General features: G+C 40.7%; 2 protein-coding genes across 3 annotated transcripts in view; one reads left to right on the forward strand and one right to left on the reverse strand.

Annotated features, from left to right (window-relative positions):
- The window catches only part of LOC101738407 (annulin), a 34245-nt gene extending 14980 nt beyond the window's left edge, over window positions 1-19265 (reverse strand). The window contains exon 1 of one of the 2 annotated variants that reach the window (XM_062668287.1): window positions 19123-19265. In XM_062668287.1, the coding sequence (XP_062524271.1) occupies window positions 19123-19183 (61 nt within the window). In that variant the 5' untranslated portion in view covers window positions 19184-19265. Of the gene's footprint in view, window positions 1-15157; window positions 15666-19122 lie in introns of those variants that run through there. The other variant, XM_004930907.4, reaches the window with a different exon arrangement.
- The window catches only part of LOC105842308 (transmembrane protein 231), a 33814-nt gene continuing 10851 nt past the window's right edge, over window positions 2-22964 (forward strand). Inside the window, exon 1 of the mRNA XM_062668298.1 lies at window positions 2-141. The gene's annotated coding sequence lies outside the window, so the exon portion shown is untranslated. The remainder of the gene's footprint in view (window positions 142-22964) is intronic.

Raw genomic sequence — 22964 nt, forward strand, 5'->3', positions numbered from 1 at the left:
ATGCCGTCATGGACTGCGCTGGTGCCGTGGGACTCCAACACTCCGTGAACAACTTGAGTGCTGATGTCATACAGTCAATAAGAACCGAAAAATCTTTGAATCTTTAGCGAGAAATAAGATCCGTACATTGACGGTACCAAGGTTAGAGCCCATTACTCATTCATTTAACTGTATCCAAAGTATGTCATTCAATAATTTTTATAAGATGACATTATGAGAAACATACAAGAATGTCACTTCATCATATTCATAGGGCACTAGTGACTAAGTTTGGTAATGCTAACAAGCTTACTACATTCAAATCGTTTGACATGATGAGAAAAATAGAGGAATGTCACTTCATCATATTCATAGGGCACTAGTGACTAAGCTTGGTAATGGTAACAAACTAACAAACTTACTACATTCAAATCGTTGTGAAATTTTATTAATAATATGTATGTTTTTTTTTTACATTAAATAACACCAGAGCAGAACCATTGCTCTAGATTAGTATAGATCAACAGACGAATTCACGCGGCTTGGTGTTAAGTGGCCATTGAAGCCAGTAGATATCACAAAGCGAATGCGGCCCACCAAAAGCTATTAGATCGAAATTTCGACTCGATTGTGGAGCGGCTGTCCTATTTTCAAACCCGATCATACTATTTCTTTGTAGCCGAAATAGTTAGGATCACGGCATCTATCCGTACAAACAGCTTTGAGTTTTTTGATTTTATTTTCCTCTTCCTATTTGCTAGTAACCTAATGGGCTATTCCAGCTAGGCTATGACTAATAAATGAGCTCACGGGGCTCAAACCGGAGTGATGCTAACACTACCCCAAACAAGAGCAGTGTTTCGGAGAATCTACCACCGGATCGGAATCGTGACCCGCTGAGAAGATCCCGCGAGAAACTCAGCGGGCTGTGTCTATGGAATTTATTTGTTTACATGATGCTCTGCGACGTGGAAATTGTTTTTAGTAAGAAAATTTTATACTTGATAATTTGAGCCCCAACATAGTTGCATCAGTCGATACAAACAAATCGTGCGTCTTACCCAATAGACCACAAACGCTAGCATGTCTCAACGAGTACTATAATTTTGAGATAAAACGAACGAGCTTCTTACTTTCGCAATTTCTTCTGTTATCGGTTATAAGCTTGTATGCATTGTCTGTAAATAGATTCCAACGCATTCGTAAAGTATGTATGTTTGATAGCGTAAACAACGCAACGAGTTTTGCAAATTGCGGCTGCCTACACGGAATACTGGTTTATCATTGAACCAGACGACGCACAGCGCATCTGGATTTTAAGTCATTGTATACTTTTACTTTCGGCATTGGATTCCATTGAAAGGAAAAGTAAAATATTAAATATTCGCGTTTTTTCCTCCTGTTTACTTTAAAATTAAAGATCATTGCAGTAATAAAACTATTAGAACAAGGTATAAAATTAATTTTGTAACTTATAAAATGAATATCTTGTTAAATGTAATAGTTATCGTAATATATAAAATAGTTATCGTGAACCGCATAATTTTTTACGAATATTTTTCTAATAAAAACAAAAACTGACAGTTCAATTTGCGTTATCCGCACGGGTCTATATAGATTATTCAAAAATATATTCAAACACTGCTACCAATCTGACCTCGTAAATAATAAAGTTAGTAGCAAACAATCTGTCTGTATACGGGTTAATTGGTGTCAATAGTTCTCTTTCTTATGATGATAACTAAGCTATTTATTGCCTGGCAATTCTTAAGCTACCTTACTTATGTATCTAATTTTTGTACATGGATGTTCTTTCGTCTTCGATAGATAATTCGATTAATGTATCTTGAATCGTCAACAGGAGAAAGTGAAAAATACAAATAAATGGTATTCTATATGTTTGCCAAAGTCAATTGAATTTTGTTATTTATTAGAAAATCAAATATGTACATAAATAGTGACAAAAGAGCAAACTTAGAAGCTTAAACTTTTACGACGTAACCTCGTCGTAAAGCCGTAACCTCGAGACGTAAATAAAGTCGGAGTCAATGAAGTCTGAAATAAAACATTAAAAAAGCGACCAGCCTTCGATACTCCAAAATAAAATGCGTAATTGAAAATATATCACATTAATATATTTAAAAAAAACCGTAGGGCAGCGGTAAATACAGACAATAAGGTAAACAAATATTTGCTGTAGTTTTATTAATCAAAGAGGAAACATGGGAATGCGTTTCTTTGGGCGAAAATAAACGCGCGTTTCGTCTTCAATTAGCTCGAATACACTACATAATAATAGTATAACGATTGTAACGCCAATATTAGTCATAGATTTTCTAATGAAACAACTCTGTACCGCTATGATCTCGTCGCCAATTTTAGCCAGTGACCATATGTAATACTCGAACACAATTAATTTCATTGAACAGAAACATTTTCTTACATTTATAGAAATAATTACGAGAGTGGGTGTCTATTACTATACTGGGATAGATCATTGCCGTGGAATATTATGCGTTTAATAGGTTTTTCCCACACACACCGCAAGCAGTCACCGCGTGGGTATTGCGTGGTGTCTTTTCTACACTTTGTGTGCATAAAATGAGCAATCAGCTCGCATACCTTTAAGCGCAACTCAGTCAATTGTATTCGCAAATATATTTGAGTACAACATATGGAAAGCTCGATGATTCAACCAAAACATTTATATATTATAATCAAAGGCATGTTAAACAAAGCATATTTACGGCACCCGCTAATATCCTTAGAGAATTTCTTGGAATACTGTCAAATTATTTTCTCAACTTAAAACAATAATAGAAACGAAGTTAGTTCGTTTGTTTAAGATTCTTTCACGCGCCTTCTGTACAGAGAACCGACGTGAGTTCTTATAATAATTATCGGAGAGTCGTACTATTGATTTCAGTAAATGACAAATGTTATTGCATTTAAGAATTACAAGCTTAAAGAAGAACGTGATTGCGCGGTTCAACTAGTAGAAACTTCTAGAACATTTAATAATCATAACATGAATTTTTCATCATTATTTATTATTACGAATCATAACATTGTCCTATGAATATAATCCTTGAACATCAAAGTAGAATGCTTCTGACAATAAACCGAACAGATGATAAACGTAAATTTATTTTTAACGTCTATTTCGACGGATGAATGTAGTAGCTGTTTTAATTCAAGTGAATCTATTGTCTCGTGACCTACTTACCCGAGGCAAAATAATTTAAAAAGTTAGCTTATTTATCGTCTTGGATCTGTGGTTTTTTGGAGCCCGTGAGTCGATGGTACTTATTTGACATTTAACAAATATGTTCAGTGTGCTTAGTGCGAGTTTCTTAACGTTTTCGATAGCGTAAAAGTTAAACCCATTTTGTATGCAGTTGGAACAACGCCCCTAGCGGCAAACGTACGCAAACGATCACATTCCATACAATTATGAGCTAACTTTTACGCTATCGAGAACGTTAAAAAACTCGCACTAAGCACACTGGTGACATTGAAACCAAAATAAATAATCCGAATTTGGTTGTGGACAGGCAAACGCGAATATGATCGAATATGGTCACCGGTTGCTGGTGGTAGATAGCGCAAAACCCACAGACATGAAGGGCGAAGTCTTAACACGTTAACAGTTCGGTGTTACGTATGTGGTACACGGTGAGCGGTTCCGCCGAGTTCGTGTACCCTATGAGGTACATGAGCCGATGTGTTTCTCTACGGGGCCTAGAACCACGGACTTGTCAAATTAGTTAGTGTTTTCTTTGTGGACTTGTGGCCAAGGATCTAATAAATGGAAAAAGTCGAAAACATGTCATATTTTTCTTAAATTGTTGGTATAGAAACACGTCATAAAAAAATTTTGAAAAAAAGATACAACTTTTTATGGTGAACTAAAAGCTTAGAAAAACAAACAAAACAATATGCTGTTTTGCAAATTTTACATTGCGTTGATACCCTTTTGGCTTTGGCCCCTGCATATGGAGCAAGTCGACCTTCATCAAGGAGGTTTTGGCAGCATCTCACGCATCGTCTTCGGATGAATCGAGATTCTTTCTTGCCCAAAAACTCCAAAAAATGTGCTTCTCAGCGGCGTACTTGAACTAGAAGAAAAATGTCTTTCTGATGATGGCTCTGGTAATCCTGATGGTCCTGATAATTATAATGGTCTTGATGACCTTGCATGTGATTGCGTTGTTCTTTCCGTGCTGAAAAAGCGTATTTCACTGGGTTGGTGTGCAAGTTAGTGCTGTAAGAGTTTTTTTACAATGGTTTCATGGTTTCATGTGCTGCTAGAATGCTCAGTTTTTCTCTCCTTCTCTCTTTCGGTAAACCTCTTCTCTTTTTATTGACTGTGCCACAGAGGTCTGTATTGCGAGAAAACATAAATTCTGTCAAAGGGTCGCTCGTGTAGTAGTTGTCAGTTATCATGCAGCGACCTTCATCAAGTAAACCTTCTGCCAATGTTACTACTATAATTCCGGTATCCAAACCAAATACTTGCACACTTTGACCATTGTAAATTTTGTATCCCAAAGTATTCTGCAGACCATAGTTTATAGATCTTCATGTTATATTTATGTGTTCGAGGGTATGTATTGGCGGATAAACAGTCTGCCGCGGAAGTTAACCATCGATATGGTAATAAACTAACCGTACATACGTCTACTGGAACCACTCATGAGTCTGGGGTACACGTTAAGGGTACACGGTAATTTAATTCATAAGTCCGTGTACCGCCCGGTGTACACCGGTATATCCGGGTCAACGACCATATTTTGTTACTTTTAATGCATCAGTCGATAAGTGGACATCGAATAATGGCCAAAAAATATATAATCACACTTGGACATGTGGCGTGTTTCGGAACACTTGTATAGGGACTGTTAACGTGTTAATTGTATTTAAATACGCAAGGCCATACTCAGAACGCAAGGCCCCTCTGCAACAGAATTCTGCCCGGGCCTACAGTGACAAGCGTTCTGTAGTGTCATTACGCAAGTTAAATTCATCGCGATGTTTGATTTTCACAACTGAAATGCTTTGAAAGAGATCATACCGAACTACAAAACCCTCCTGTCTGATTTAATTACACTCTAAAGTAAAGACAGTAAATGTTGGATTGATTATAATAAACTCAAAGAACTAATGAGTCCTTAAATCTCGAAAATATTTCCAAGTTCTTAAAATAAAATGATTCAAGGACGAAATATTAATAAGTGGAACACCTCTCTATTTGGAGTTTGAGAATTGAAAGAAACCATTGTCTTATTGTCACAAAAACTACAAAAATTTAATGGAATACGAAAACAATAATTAGATTAATAAGACATAAAAGCTTTTAATTAATAAAAAAAAACCAGCGAGTTCAATGCTCGTTAAGTAATACGTATGAAATATTCATCATTTTCCCTTGTTTACATGAACTTATTACTCCCCAAAGTGATTCAAATAATATAGTTAATGCTCGCTAATGAACGAACGAATGCAGAGAATTCTATAATTCCTCAATGAAATACATATAAACACGTTCATTTATACCTACGTAATGAAACGTAATATTTTAATTAAAAGTTGTCACTGAACTTCCTGTACGTCTCAGTTTCAGTATTGACTCATTCGCGTGCACCAAATCAAAATTAAATACAAAGCGACGGCCTTTCGTTTTGTATTTCTCTCTTCTAGCTTCATTACTTTGGATTAAATCTATACTAATACTATAAAGAGGAAAGATTTGTTTGTTTGTTTGTTTCGAATAGGCTTCGAAACTACTGGACCGATTTGAAAAATTCTTTTTCCATTAGAAGCCGACATTGTCCCTGATGAACATAGGCTACTTTTTTTATTTTATTTTTTTGGTTTCATGTGTGTTTTAATGTTTCCGAAGCGAAGCGAGGGCGGGTCGCTAGTAGAATTATAATTTTAATTTAAAAAAATAACACATCGTTTCTTTGTCGGAAACAGGAAATATTCTTCTGTTTTAAGAAATCTCTTGTCATGTCTTTTTGATGAAATGTATTGACAAACTTTATGAAATACGATATAAAAACAGCGCTTGAATATTAAGCACAAACTATTATTTCAACGCTAACGCTTGGTAGACACTGTTTCATAAATTATTTCGATAACGGTAGATTTAAAAACCAAATCTTTTCAGCCAAGCGAGTAAACCGAGTTCCTTTGAATACTAAAGTATTTTAGGGTTGGGGAAAAAGTTCTTCGTATTTTTTAAGAAAATTCACAACATTTTTTAATATAGTTTAATTTCATTTAATTAAAGTATGTAGGTACCATTTTGTTCGATAACTTTATGCTAATATTAAAAACAGTTTATCCGACACTGCTGTTCCAATAATAGACATAGTTTTTTCTGATGCACCTTGGCTCATCTAATTGACTGCCACGGATCTATTTAAGTAACAATACGTATTAAGCAACACAGCTACTATTGTATTACAGTGTACGTACACAAAGAGGCATCATTCTCGCTCACGACTCGGTCGTGCGCGGACGTGCTTTCCGATCCGTGGCCCGCTTGCGAGCTGCGTCTCTGAACTCACAGTTGTGCTCGACAGTGTAGTGACCGTGAATACATCGTGCGTACAATTCGGTAGTGCGGACGTGCCGATCCGTTGGTCGCTTGCGATCTGCGTATCGAGGTCCATTTTTGTGCGCTAAAGTTTTGTAACCGCGAACCCACCCTTACCAACTGCCTTTTTCAAGGCAAAACCAATCGCTACGTTCAGCTTCCTGTGGCACTCACAGGCTAGCGATTTCCTAACCCTTCCCAAAAACAACAGTCTTTTTCAAGACTAGACCCCCGCTCGCGATTCTGCCTGCTGTAGCACTATACAGCCCGAGCGGGTTCCTTTCCTTTTCCCCGCCGATTGCCGTTTTCACGGCATAGGCATTCCCCCCCCCTGCTCCTTGCTGTCCTGCAGCACAGGGGGGTTACAAATCCTATCCGGGGCCTCGCCTTTCGGCGAGTTCAACAAAAGTCCCGGGGCCGCCCCCCCCGGGCAAGAAGACAGCAAGATGAGTGAAGATTGTGTCAGTGAAAGTGCTAGTGACATTGTCGGGTTCCTCCGGGATAGGTACCCGTCAATTAGGGCCGAGTACTTAGCGTATAGGGCCTCCCGTGGCAATCCCTCCCCCCCCGCGTCCGTCGCCGCGTATTTCAACCGTGCCTCGGAGGCACGCCGCGCGCCCCCCGCCGCCGCGTTAAGTTCGAGCGCACGTTCCAACGATGCGACTCACGAAGCGCCTAGCGCTACCCCCACCCCCGCGCCCGCGTCGGTTACGTCATCACGCGCTACGTCCGCCGCGACCTCGATCATTTCAAGTTCAGGCTCCGATACCGAATCGGAGATGGATTTCGAATCCGCGTCAAGCCCTCAGCCTGGAACTTCGGATGGGTTCCAAACCGTAACGCGCGGTAAAAAGCGTACTCGCGCCGTGGAGTCCCGGAACTCCACGACAAAACAGACGAAATCCGCGTCCGCCTCTCGACCAAAAGTAGTAGTTACACCGGAGTCGGACTCCGCGCGCCGCGTAACCCCACCGCCGCGTCCCAAGCCCGCGCCCGCTCCCAAAGTAGCTGCCCCGCCCCCGCTGATACTTCAAGAGAAGACAGCGTGGAATCGCGTGTCCCAGGCCCTTCAGGCAAATAAAATTAACTACACCCATGCGCGTAACGTCGCGCATGGGATTCAGATCAAGGTCGCAACGCCGGGCGACCATAGGGCCCTCTCAGCATACCTCCGAAAGGAGAACATAGGTTTCCACACCTATGCTCTTCAGGAGGACCGCGAGCTCCGCGTAGTAATACGCGGAGTCCCTAAGGAGCTAGAAATAGACTACATTAAGGAGGATCTGACCGCTCAGGCCCTCCCGATAGTTAGTGTGCACCGGATGCACAGCGGGCGGGGCAAACAGCCCTATAATATGATACTCGTGGCGTTAGAACCCACCCCGGAGGCCAAAAAGAAGATCGCATGTCTCACGACAATTTGCGGCCTATCCGGGATATCGATCGAAGCCCCCCATAAGCGTGGCACTCCCGGGCAGTGCTACAGGTGCCAACTCTATGGCCACTCAGCGCGTAATTGCCACGCGCGCCCCCGCTGCGTGAAATGCCTCGGCGATCACGCTACGTTAGATTGCGTTAGAGATAGGGAAACCGCGACCGAACCTCCCAGCTGTGTCCTATGCCTTAAGCAAGGGCACCCCGCGAACTACCGTGGATGTCCCAGGGCTCCGCGGAAACGTCCAACCCATCCAGCTCCGCGAACCGTCGGCCCAAAGACTTCGGCACCTTCAGTGCCGAAACCCGCCTTCGTGCCGGCTGCAGTTCCCACGGTCTCGGCGTGGAAAAAGCCGCTGCCGTATACGAAGGCGGGAACGGAAACCGCACCCCCGCCCCCGCTCGCGACACGCCCCGCGCCTCAGCCCCTGCTCGCACCTCGCCCCGCGCCCGCGTTCCGTCCCCCGCAACCCTCTGCCGCCAACGACTTCGCGCTCGTGCGCGACTTCGTCACCGCGGTGAACTTCGACCGTCTGCGATCGTTCGCTGACGCTATCCGTAGGTCGACAACCCCCGAACAGCGGCTCGCGGCCGCGTTCGATCACATGGACGTTTACGAGTCCGTGTCGCGTACGTTATAAAATCTTTACCGGTAATCAATGGCGCAAAAAGGTAGAGAAAAACCGTATTCCCTTACGTTAGCATTCTATAATGCTAACGGACTCGCGCGGCAACGCGATCAAATTTTTGAATTCCTCCGCGATAATCTTGTAGATATTCTATTAGTGCAGGAAACCTGTCTGAAGCCCTCGCGTCGCGACCCGAAAGTCGCGAACTACGTCATGGTTAGGAATGACAGACTCACCGCCTCCAAAGGCGGGACTGCCATTTACTATAGGCGGGCCCTGCACGTTGTCCCTCTCGATACTCCCTCGCTCTCACATATCGAGGCGTCAGTGTGCCGTATCTCGCTGACGGGACACCAGCCGATCGTCATCGCATCCGTTTATCTCCCCCCGGACAAGCCCCTTCTGAGCAGTGACATCGAGTCACTGTTCGGCATGGGAGACTCCGTCATCCTGGCAGGCGATTTAAATTGCCACCACACTAGGTGGAACTGCCATCGTACTAACGTTAACGGTAGGCGTCTCGACGCGTTTATAGACGACCTCACCTTTGAAATAGTCGGTCCCCCAACTCCAACATGTTATCCGTATAACATCGCGCTCCGTCCGAGCACTATAGACCTGGCATTGCTTAGGAACGTAACTCTGCGCTTGCGTTCCATCGAAGCAATGTCAGAGCTCGACTCAGACCACCGACCTGTCGTTATGCAGCTCGGTCGCCCTCACAACCCAGTCACTGTTACGAGGACCATGGTGGATTGGAATAAGCTGGGCACGTGCCTAGCCGACGCCGCTCCGCCAATCCTCCCTTGCGGCCCGGATTCGAATCCATCCCCCGAGGACACCGTCGAATCCATAAACATCATTACCGATCACATCTCTTCCGCGATCATTAGATCTTCAAAAGAAGTCGATGTGGAGGACAGCTTCCACCGCATCAGACTGTCCCCCGATCTTAGGAATCTCTTAAGAGTTAGGAACGCGGCAATCCGGGCCTACGATCGTCTTCCCACGCATTCAAACCGGATTCGGATGCGTCGTCTACAACGCGAAGTCCACTCCCGCTTAAGCGACGCGCGCAACGATAATTGGCATAGTTATTTAGAACAACTCGCGCCCTCCCACCAAGCATACTGGCGACTAGCTAGGACTCTCAAATCCGAAACTACCGCTACTATGCCTCCCCTCGTACGCCCTTCAGGCCAACCACCGGCATTCGATGACGAAGACAAGGCTGAGCTGCTGGCCGATGCACTGCAAGAGCAGTGCACCACCAGCACTCAACACGCGGACCCCGAACACACCGAGTTAGTCGACAGGGAGGTCGAGCGCAGAGCTTCCCTGCCGCCCTCGGACGCGTTACCCCCCATTACCACCGACGAAGTTAGAGACGCGATCCACAACCTACAACCTAGGAAGGCACCCGGCTCCGACGGCATCCACAACCGCGCGCTTAAACTCTTGCCAGTCCAACTGATAGCAATGTTGGCTACAATTTTAAATGCCGCTATGACGCACTGCATCTTTCCCGCGGTGTGGAAAGAAGCGGACGTTATCGGTATACATAAGCCGGGCAAACCGACAAACGAAACTTCTAGTTACCGTCCGATTAGTCTCCTCTCGACGATAGGAAAAATTTACGAACGGCTCCTTAGGAAACGCCTCTGGGATTTTGTTACCGCGAACAAAATTCTCATAGACGAACAGTTCGGATTCCGCTCAAAACACTCGTGCGTACAACAAGTGCACCGCCTCACGGAGCACATTCTGATAGGACTAAATAGGCGTAAACAAATCCCGACCGGCGCCCTCTTCTTCGACATCGCGAAGGCGTTCGACAAAGTCTGGCACAACGGTTTAATTTATAAACTGTACAACATGGGAGTGCCAGACAGACTCGTGCTCATCATACGAGACTTCTTGTCGAACCGTTCGTTTCGATATCGAGTAGAGGGAACTCGTTCTCGTCCCCGTCAACTGACCGCCGGAGTCCCGCAAGGCTCCGCGCTCTCCCCGTTATTATTTAGTTTGTATATCAATGATATACCCCGGTCTCCGGAGACCCATCTAGCGCTCTTCGCCGATGACACGGCTATCTACTACTCGTGTAGGAAGATGTCGCTGCTTCATCGGCGACTCCAGATCGCAGTAGCCACCCTGGGACAGTGGTTCCGGAAGTGGCGAATAGACATCAACCCCACGAAAAGCGCAGCGGTGCTCTTCAAAAGGGGTCGCCCTCCGAACATCACTTCGAGCATCCCACTCCGTAGTAGGCGCGCAAACACCTCCGCCGTTAGTCCCATCACTCTCTTTGGCCAGCCCATTCCGTGGGTCTCGAAGGTCAAATATCTAGGCGTCACCCTCGACAGAGGGATGACATTCCGTCCCCATATAAAAACGGTACGCGACCGCGCCGCGTTTATTCTAGGACGACTCTATCCAATGCTTTGTAGTCGAAGCAAACTGTCCCTCCGTAATAAGGTAACTCTCTACAAAACTTGTATACGCCCCGTCATGACGTATGCAAGCGTAGTGTTCGCTCACGCAGCCCGCACCAACTTGAAATCCCTTCAGGTTATTCAATCACGATTCTGCAGGATAGCCGTCGGAGCGCCTTGGTTCCTTAGGAATGTGGATCTCCACGACGACCTGGAGCTCGACTCTTTTAGTAAGTATCTACAGTCGGCATCGCTGCGCCATTTTGAGAAGGCGGCACGACACGAGAACCCTCTCATCGTAGCCGCTGGAAATTACATACCCGACCCAGTAGACCGAATGGTAAACCGTCGACGTCGCCCAAAGCACGTCATTACGGATCCTCCTGATCCATTAACGGTGCTTTTAGGCACCACAAGCACCGGTCACCGTCCTCGTCGAACCCGTCGCTTGCGACGAAGGGCTCGACGAGCGAACTAACCCATAGACACAACCCACTGAGTTTCTCGCCGGATCTTCTCAGTGGGTCGCGTTTCCGATCCGGTGGTAGATTCTGCGAAGCACTGCTCTTGCTAGGGTCAGTGTTAGCAACTCTCCGGTTGAGCCCCGCGAGCTCACCTACTAACGTTAGGGTGAAGCTGAAATAGCCTCTCAAGGCTATCAGCATAGGTAGGGAAAAAAAAAAAAAAAAAAAAAGAGGCATTATCCGTCCCAACTGCATTCATCAATGATGTTTTTGTTATCATCTCAGCAAATGGTGCGGACACACCGAGCCGGTTTGCCTTGAGGAGCGGAAAACCTTCGAGTCAATATGACATGTTGTATGCCATAAAGTTCACACGAAATTATGTCAGGAAAATAAATATTTAAATAGGTGTAGCTCTTTAACAGATTGCAAATATTTATGAGATACGAACCGATGTTTCTGATGCATTCGTTTGCAGTAATGTAACTTAGGAAGGTAATTTTGTTTTCTATGGCCCGTGTATATTTCTACTAGAATATATACCTTCTACTATAGTAAATATATTCCATATGTAGTGTAGACCACATTCTTTAACTTAATGTGCCCAAATTTTCACCGCTAGTACCGGCTGCAAACCAGTACCAGTCGCTTGTGTGTGGTCAGCAATATGCTAAGCCGTGCTAAGCTGCGTGTTTTTCTTCTTATTTTTCCCTACCTATTCTATGGTAGCCTAAGGGGTTGTTCTAGTTACGCCCGGACGGGTGGGTGAGCTCACGGGTTCAACCTGAGAGAATTTACTAACACTAGCCCTAGTAAAAGCAATGCGTCGCCAAATCTACCACCGAATCGGAATAGCGACCCATTCAGAATTTGTTTTTTTTTTCATAAACGAAGCTATGTCACACAATTAAGATATTTCCGAAACAAACAAAAAAAACATTACGATTTTCTATTTTTATATTCATTTATTTCTTTGTATTTGTTGTCGTAAATGGTAAACAAAACTCAAATATTATAATATCGATTAAATTTATTACAAACTCGTACGCTACCCACTTAATAGCATAATTTATGATGGTAAGAATGTTTGTAGGAGCCCTAGGACTAATTGAGAAATTACGTCATAGAATTTCAGGTTTGTGCATTAACTATAATTACATTTAACTGTATTTACTGGTGGTAGGACCTCTTGTGAGTCCGCACGGGTAGGTACCACCGCCCTGCCTATTTCTGCCGTGAAGCAGTAATGCGTTTCGGTTTGAAGGGTGGGGTAGCCGTTGTAACTATACTGAGACCTTAGAACTTATATCTCAAGATGGGTGGCGCATTTACGTTGTAGATGTCTATGGGCTCCAGCAACCACTTAACACCAGGTGGACTGTGAGCTCGTCCAACTATCTAAGCAATTAAATAAAAATAAAAAAAAATTATGAGTTATCAACACTCAATCAACATAATATTATTATGTTTAGACTTGTCGTAGTCCTGCCAATCGTCGTTAAGACAGCTCAGCTGTATGACTAACTATTTAATCAAACAGCTCCTGTGCCCTTTATTGTACGGTGCTGATACTCGATGAGAAATTGTTACGCAAAAGCTAATAACACCTTTACAAAATCACCAATCATCGTGGAGAAAAACAATTGGCGACAAAATTATTTGTTATTTCTATTTAATCAAAGTTCCAATTAATATAACGGAACACAAATACTTGGAAGTAACTCTAAATATTATAATAAGTTAATTATATAACTCATTGCTCCATTAGTACTACTTCATATCATTATACTAATACAGGAGTGCTAATGCTATTTATAGGCTTTTATACCCGTTTTAGGCAGACGGGGATATAGCTCACCTGATGCTAAGTAATCACATATGGACATCACCATTAAAAACCGTATCTCATGGAATGAAACTGTCAAAATCAGGGGAATTACACAAAAATAGCAGGAAATTGCGTAGTAGACGTACGAAAAAGTGTATGTACGTCCCGATTCGTAGCGATAGCGCCCTAAGCACGTCATTACGGATCCTCCTGATCCATTAACGGTGCTTTTAGGTACCTCAAGCACCGGTCACCGTCCTCGCCGAACCCGTTTCTTGCGACGAAGGGCTCGGCGAGTAAATTAACCCATAGACACAGCCCACTGAGTTTCTCGCCGGATCTTCTAAGTGGGTTGCGTTTCCGATCCGGTGGGAAATTCTGCGAAGCACTGCTCTTGCTAAGGTCAGTGTTAGCAACACCTCCAGTTTGAGCCCCGAGAGCTCACCTAGAGGCTAGGGTAACGCTGATATAGCCTCTCAAGGCTATCAGCATAGGTAGGAAAAAAAGTAGCCATTGCTTTAGGCTATTATGAATTTAGATTCCTAAAAACAGAGTTCAAATATTTTCGTTTGAATGTAACACAGTCTTAAAAGTGTTAATCAGATAACAAACAGTAGTAACTTCTGAGACCTCGAAGAGCGTGCAAATGAGTTTACCATTAAAATGTAAAATAAACTACGCTTAGCCTCGCATGCAATGAATTAAGTGCATAAGCATTTTCGTTTTAATTTTGTATTAGTTATCTTGTAACGATACATTGCTACAAATTTACAAAAACGTCTGCCAAGTAAAATGAGAATATATTTATAATCAATGCAATCGTAGTCAATTAAATATGAACTATTAAGGATTTCTCGTAAATTCATACTGGTCAGATCTAAATGGGACCACACGAGGAACACTAGCTTTCAAATAAAGAATGTATGGTTTAATAAAACTTTTTTGAAGATGATTACAAATAAACGTCACCTGTCATCTATTAATTCTTCATTGATAGTGTTTTAACAATAAAATAGTTTACGATCTCGACTGAATAAGAAGCCACCATGTAAAATCTAAATATACCGTTCTATTATAATAACTTGTGCACCTGCGGTATGTTATTTTATAACATACGTAAACCTCCACACCATTATTAAATTGATTGAAAACAGACTGTCCAAACAAAATATGTACATTGTTAGTGAATTACGTTTTTGAACGATTTATTTTTTGCATTTGTTGTTTTGTTTTAACATTCCCATTCTCCATGGCAATACCAATGTCATCAGCAGGCTCTGATACGTAATTAATCAACAAAGAAATCCTCAAATGGTTTGACTGTACCTTTTGTATTCCGCATACATTAAACGATGTATTTGAAAATCGTCTGATTGGAGCAATAGCATCAAATTTATTTTTAACTTCAGAAGGGCGATAAATCAAATAACTTTTTCTTAAATCTTACACGGCTTTGTGACGTTTTATTTATAGTATGATTTAAAAAAAAAAACAAGTTTGGTTTCATTTTTCGAAATAGGGCGAAAACAATTTAACATTCTACAGCTGATTAAATACAAATCACAAATTAATATGTTTTTGATGTCGAAACCTCTATCGTGATCATTAAAAATATCGCTAATTACTATTCTCACTATTATTATATCTATGTTTCATTATATCAGTGGAAAGCCTTTAAAAATTTATTACAATAAAATCAATATTTGCGAACATGATGTCACGCTGAATTCCAAAATTATCATACGTGATTACTAAAGCTTATCTCGAATTTAGCCTTGACCTACCGTTCGAGAGATCCAGTTGCGGCGGACGCGGCAACTCCTTGAGGTCGTACGAGTCTCCCCTGATCCCCCTACAACACGACCATTGCCCGGGATACCACCGTGCAAATTTACTCTTAACAGCACCCATGGCGAGTACACTCAATCCACAACTAAATTCATGTGTACACGAAATCTATTTTAACAGTTTCCGATTCACTTCAAAACCAATTAACGCATCTCTAAACTCCGCGAATATTAATTAGATCAGAAGTGGTTTTTCGAAGCGTTCGAACGGCTAGCCGAAATGTAAACAAAACGATAAGCTCGTATTAGAAAATAAGTGGTTTATGGTTTTAAACAAACAAACACTGCGTGAAGTTACGTGAAAGTTTTGTTATTTTGAGAACGGTACGACGTGGACGGGCGCGTGCGTACCTTGACGCGAGATCGGTTCGTCTGAGTTGTAAGCGGTTGTAAGCTAGAGGATACCTTCAGCCGCTCACAGCCCTCTTATCAGTGACACGAACTTCCAATAAATTATTTAATTATTAATTAAAAACTTTTATGACGAGCGTAACTTATGATTCACCGTAATGGTTACGTTACTCACATTTAAGGGAATAATGACAATATCTGGAGCACCGACGTCACACGGGAATTTACTGTCATGTAATTGTAAAACAATGAATCGACAAAAACGTCAAAAACGTAAATCCTGCATTTCTGATGAATTTGATGACGGAAATTCACGTCTTTTCAGAGAAAAGTAAAAGATGCGTTCGCAGTCTTGTGGGGAGTGTGAATCTAAAGCGATTTTTTTATGAATTAAGAATTACTGGTGTCCCGGAGGTCTTTCCAGATTCACCAAGACAGGTGGGCGAACAAAGGCTCAGCCAGGAGGGAATAGGATTTGCTAACAGCTGCCTAAGCGCCTCCAAAGGAGACCTAAGACCTAACAACTCAACAGCAACTTCTTTCGAATCTGCTACCGCATCGGAATCATTGAAGTGATCCGCAGAGTAAACGGATACTTAAGATAAATATTGGTGCATCGTCAAATATCTTTAATTCAATCGTGAATCCAAGAAAATATTGGGCCACTATTGTCGGTAGTCGACATTTCTTGAGATTAGTGAAAATTGGTACACTCCCACCCGTTAACTACGATGGGTTAGCTTAACCTATAAGCTCTTCAGTCAAAGATCTTGTATTACACATGGATTCCACATTCGATTCGTGTGTCCACATTTTAAGCATTTATCGAACTTCTACGCGGTTTTTTCACCTTAAGAAATTTCTTCTTCTCAAGATAAAGATGATGCATTTACAAGCTTTGATTATACTTATAATCGACTGTGGAGTGTGATGTGATGTTTGCTAATTGGACCTAAATGTAAGCCGCCTGGATAAACACGATCGCCTTCTTAACAACTGCTCTCGATTTATCTTTAATCTTTACAAACACTCTAAATAACAGATAAACGCGTGGTCATAACGTAAACATACTTACCACTCCCAGAAAAAAAAATCTCCCTATGCATTAGCATGGCAATTTTTTTAAATTTTTTTAATTGCTGTGATGGGTGGACGAGCTCACAGCCCACCTGGTGTTAAGTGGTTACTGGAATAGACATCTACAACGTAAATGCGCCACACACCTTGAAATATAAGTTCTAAGGTCTCAGTATAGTTACAACGGCTGCCCCACCCTTCAAACCGAAATTTAGCCCACTGAGTTGCTCCCCGGATCTTCTCAGTGGGTCGCGTTTCCGATCCGGTGGTAGATTCTACGAAGCGCTGCTCTTGCTAGGGTCATTGTTAGCATCACTCTGGTTTGAGCCCCGTGAGCTCACCTACTAGTTAAGGTTACGCTGAAATAGGCTCTCAAGGCTATCAGCTTAGGTAGGAAAAAAAACCGAAACGCATCACTGCTTCACGTCAGGAATAGGAGGGGTGGTGGTACCTACCCGTGCGGACTCACAAGAGGTCCTACCACCAGTACAATACAAGTCAATTACAAGCTCTACAACACTTCTTTAACTACTACAGTCTACACTGACATTGACTGACTCGGTGGTGCAGTAATTGGCGCTTCTGAACGTTGCGCCGAGGGTTGTGGGCTTGATTCCCACATCGGCTAACATTCGCGTAATGAACAGGTTTGTCTGGGTGATTATTATTTTTATATACAGGGTGTCCCAGAAAGAATGGATAACCCTGAAACACCTCATAGTAGAGCTTATTGAGGACACAAAAAAAATATCAGGTATTTTAAAAACCAACAAACTATACCCAATTAAGTATTTAAAAAAAAAACTTGTTATTTTCCATCCGTTTCTGGAATACATAACAACAACTACAAATAAATGAAATCCATAGGCTTTTTGGTGTTATAATATTCTACATGGAATATACTAAGGAATATGCAGGAAATCGTATGAGTAGCTAGTGTAATTTTTTATAAAAGTTAATCTGAACTTAAATTTTATTTATGAAATTTGGTTTTTTTTTTTTAAATTGGGTACTGCCTGTAAATTTTTTTTTGTTTTCTTTTTAATCCCCGGTAGCTCTACTATGAGGTGTTATAAGATTATCCATTCTTTTGGGACACCCTGTATATTTAAACATAGCATAGCACATGGAAACCCAATTTTAGGTCAGATGACTGTGCGTGATTTGTTCCCATATTATTTTTATGTTATTATTACTGACATGCCTAGTGGGTGCATTTATTTATCCGAAGACATAAGAGCATTAGAGCAGCATTATAAAGGTATTCCAGATATAAAATTTAACAAAAGGGGTGTTGCCAATCAGTGCTCGCTGATACCTAGCATTTACATTATACAAACAATTCGTATTCGTATGTTCGTTTATTAATTAATATTTTCGTGGTTGAGAAATTTTTTATGTGTAAGCAGCTTTTTGGATCTATGGGCTCGTATTAAACAAATTAATAAATTAAGAGACATGCCAAATCATTCGAGAGAATCGTAATAATGATGAAGTTTAAAGAGCATTAAAACTTATCTTATTATTTCCATTAATATAATAAATTAATATAATAAATTCATACAAAGAATAAATTCTCATCGCTTATAATCTCGATTCTAAAAATTTACTACAGGAGAAAAACCCAATGCAATAGTCATTTGACCTCCGAGTTCGATGAATAATTTACATTGGAATTATATTTTTCCCTAATCCAATAAAAATAAATCACGCATGTTCTAAATTTCGCATATTTCGCACCATTAACAGTGCTTTTAGGTACCTCAAACGCCGGTCCCCGTCCTCAAGGCTATCAGAATAGGTAGGAACAAAAAAGAAAACGGGAACAGAAAAAGGAAAAAAAAAGGGAACAGTAAGGGGCGGGGTAAGGGGGTCAGAGTAAAGGGCCAAAGTGATATTTTTTTTTGCATTGTTATCGATCGATTGATGTGCATGTAATCATGTCTTCTCACTTGCTCTTCTTCATCCAAACTTAGAAAGAATACTACACAGGTAAATATTTTAACCCGTATAATTTTTTGCCAGGACATCGAGATTGAAAATATAATTTGATTTTTTTTAAATAATTCTAGTTTGGTATGCAACTCAATAAGATTCATGAATGAATAATTAAATTACATTTATTTATTAAGTTTTTCCATTTATTTATTTTATTTAAACCTTTTATGATTGTTTGTCTTGTAACTTTATTATTTGATATTTATTTTCGTTTGCCAAGATACCATTGTACTCTAAGATAGATATATAACTATCTTCTTAATGCCGTTTGTACTGGCTATGACAAAATCGTTCCCGAAACCAAGACGCTAATAAACCAATTCTTTGGTTAACACGGAAAGCGACATTCAGACACTCAGTAATTAATTCAACAATCATATACATGAATACCGTTTTCTGCCTCTATTATGATAACTTGCTCCCTTTGGATTCGAAAGATAGAACTATACAATAATAAAACATAATATTTATCTTACCTCCTTTAGAACTGGAAAATGCACTATTTTTTCGAAACCACGCACGAAAACACGAAGCCATAATATAATTATTAAATAACAGTTATACTGTTTGTTTTCACGAAAAAACTACGTGTAAACGAATCTGTCCCTTGGCTAAAACTAAAATTAAAATTTGAAACCTATATATTTTATACCAAAGGAATAATAAACCGAAAACGTATTATCCAATGACAGCGAACAATTACCACACATTAAATTAGTAATAAATATGATTTATTTAACGTTAACAATAACGTTACCTTTCCTCTGACCTATTAAAAATCATTCTAATGTGCGTAAGTAATACATGACTGAATCATATTTTTTTTTCGATCAAAATTCATAAAATGTCAGAGATTTCACAGATTTTCATTTAATGTTGTACGTAATTTTGATTATTCTAAAACATTCAGTCGGTTAAAAAGATAAGTGAGAATTAATTCAACTGGTCGCACGATTCGAATTTACATATAGAGTTTCTTGCGATATGAGAATAAATCAAAACTTTTTCGACGGGAATAACAATCAGTCTTCTTACGTAGTTTCAGCTTTCATAAAAAAACATGAACTGACTATACTAGAGTACCTACAATTTAGACAGGCTCGCCATATTCCGCCATAATATTACTACAAGGAAAACGTCGTTTTTATCAATTCTATTTTCAACGGTCTTGATAAAAATCCTTTGAACGTTATGTCCAGCTATCACTTTCATTACTTACTTCCTGCACTACCTGTCTTACGGAACATCCTAATTAATCTAATGAAAATTTCTGAAGTTTTATGGAACGGTTAAGGGTATCTAAGTTAGCATGGCGCCGCGGCGCTTAGAGCATGTCGTGCGTTCTAATAGTGATCATAAATAAGTAGACGGCCATAATGTTAAGTTTTTTTTTATTTTTTTTTATTGCTTGGGTGGACGAGCTCACAGCCCACCTTATGTTAAGTGATTACTGAAGCCCATAGACATCCACAACGTAAATGCGCCACCCACCTTGAGATATAAGTTCTAAGGTCTCAAGTATAGTTACAACGGCTGCCCCACCCTTCAAACCGAAACGCATTACTGCTTCACGGCAGAAATAGGCAGGGTAGTGGTACCCATCCGCGCGGACTCACAAGACTTCCCACTACCAGTAAAAATAAGTAGATGACGGCCCGACTTAACTATGATGAAGTGAGAAATGTTCCGTTCTGGCCACGTTTTTGGGGATCGAGCATTATAATGCTGAGTCTTGGCGAAAGGGTCGTTCTGGATTATGGAACTCGTTGACGTTATAACCGATTCCACCACAGCATTTGAGTCGATGCTTTGAAACATTTCTCATCAAAATATATGCATATATGATGTCTATTTTTTTTTAATTATTTTATCTATTGCGTCTGGTTGCACCGCGTTAATGACCTAAGTATTTATTTCTCTGACAAATAAATTAAAATGCTACACTAGGCTAGTGTAAGCAATTTATTGTTTGACATTTTTATAATGACATTACGATTACTGGTGCTAGGGTGTCTTGTGAGCCCGCACGGGTAGGTACCACCACCCCTCCTATTTCTGCCGTGAAGCAGTAATGCGTTTCGGTCTGAAGGGTGGGCTAGCCGTTGTAACTATACTGAGACCTTAGAACTTATATCTCAAGGTGGGTGGCGCATTTACGTTGTAGATGTCTATGGGCTTCAGTAACCAATTAACACCAGGTGGGCTATGAGCTCGTCCATCACCAGTAAGTTGCGTTTGCAATGTGCTGATAATACTCAGAGATAGTTGCTGAGTCCACCGAGTTTCTTGCCGGATCTACTCAGTGAGTCGTCATTCCGATCCGGTGGTATATTCTGTGAAGTGCTGCTCTTGCTAGGACTAGTCTTAGCAAGTTCTCTCAGGTTCAGCCCGTGAGCTCACCCGTCCGGGCGTACCTAGGATAACCCTTTAGGCTACCAGCAAATTGCTGCAAAAAAAGCTGCTGCCTGTTCGTCCAATGAAACTCATAGTCTCCTCTCACGGCATCCACGGTTGGAGATAGAATGATACTAGGCACCACGCAGCCAATCTGTCCAACCGTCCACTGTGGAAACCCCTTAAACTATTTAGTTCTTGGAAAGATATTGTTAATTCCCTAATACGGGATTCATCACATTCCATTCAAACGAATCATAACAAGTAGGGAGTACATTTGCTAAGAGAACAGTCATCGCATAGTTCTGATGTAACTGAGCTTGACGCCAAACGTTGGCCAAAGCACGTTTCACGTTTTCTTCAAAATAAAGTTCGCTTTGTTTCGCTATTTGTGTTTGGTGAATCGTGTTAAGGTCCTTTTATGAGTCAGAATGAGAATTTCGGGTAGCTTTATAAAATCTAAAAGATTTGAAGAATGAAATGCTAAATCAATAAATATGTATATAAAAATTAATTAAACGTGCCTTGAACTCGAAATTTCATTTTCGTTTATAACATTCGTATACTCTTATTAAGCCCCTTTCCCTTTATTAAGCCCTAATTAATTACTACGTGAAGCAAAAACTTTGTATCCCTTTTTACGAAAATTGAGCGGACGCAGGAGTATGAAATTTCCCACACTTGAAGAAGTGCACAATGCTAATATTTTTTTTAAATAATGCATAAAAGATACATTAAATCAATAAAGAAAACATTACACACACTACATACCATGTATTTGACGCACACACGCATGCATACTATTTATTGTCAAACTTTTGTTCTTGACGTCTGTTGTCAAATTGAGAATAAATTAAATATTGTTTGTCTTTCTTAATATTTTTATAGTGTTGCCTTGGCGAAATTTGTGATTATAGAAGTATAAAATACAATCATAATAGTGTACACACTTACAATTTCGATTAATTTTAGAATCTACCACCGGATCGGAAACGTGACCCACTGAGAGAAACTCAGTGGGCTGTGTCTATGGATTAATTTACTCGCCGAGCTTAAGACAAATAAACAGTATCACGGTAAGAGCCCGTGTGAACTCACAATACGATCTGTCGAACTATATTAATTATACTACTATTCTACAGTTTATCCATTAAAGTAACGTGTAATCTCAGAATACAGAAAAAAGTTTTTTCTGTATTCTGAGCGTGTAATTATTAAATAACATCGATTGCGCAACATTAGAACTGTTTATAACAAGTCACAATGATTCGATTCCTAAAATAAGGACATGAAATATTTACGCAATTTCTCCAACGTTGTGAAATAATTACGCGCTCATCCTGTTATGTTACTCATTGTTCTTATCTTCAAGCTGTAGCTCCATAAATTCATTATAATATGTTTTGTTCACATTCGTTTTAATGTTCACATTTTTATGAAGGAGCTCAAAAACTCCTTTTGATGTAGAGTGGTTACCAGAGCCCATAGACATCAAATAAATAAATAAATATTTACTGGCAATCACGCCACGTTAACTGATCCCGTGCTAAGTTCGTAAAGAGCTTGTGTTACAGGTATCAGATAACGGAAATAAATGTAAGATTTTTATTATACACATACATATACATATTTAATACACATCCATAACCCTGGAAAAGACATTTTATATTTATCATACAAATATCATCCCTTGGCGGGATTCGAACCCGCGACCCCCTTGTCTAGAGACCATCTCACTTACCACTACACTAGACGGCCGGTTAAAATACACCGCCGGTATAAACATACAGCTAACCACCTAGAAATATTAAGGTCAATTGTATTGTGTAAAGGTTGTCAGTCAAACACGACACGGTCACACTTTGAGATTTTAAGTCTATATCTCAATTTAGTTCTCTATCCTGCTTTTGAAAGTAGAATGCTT

This window comes from Bombyx mori, chromosome 4 (assembly GCF_030269925.1).
Source record: "Bombyx mori chromosome 4, ASM3026992v2".
NCBI lineage: Eukaryota > Metazoa > Arthropoda > Insecta > Lepidoptera > Bombycidae > Bombyx > Bombyx mori.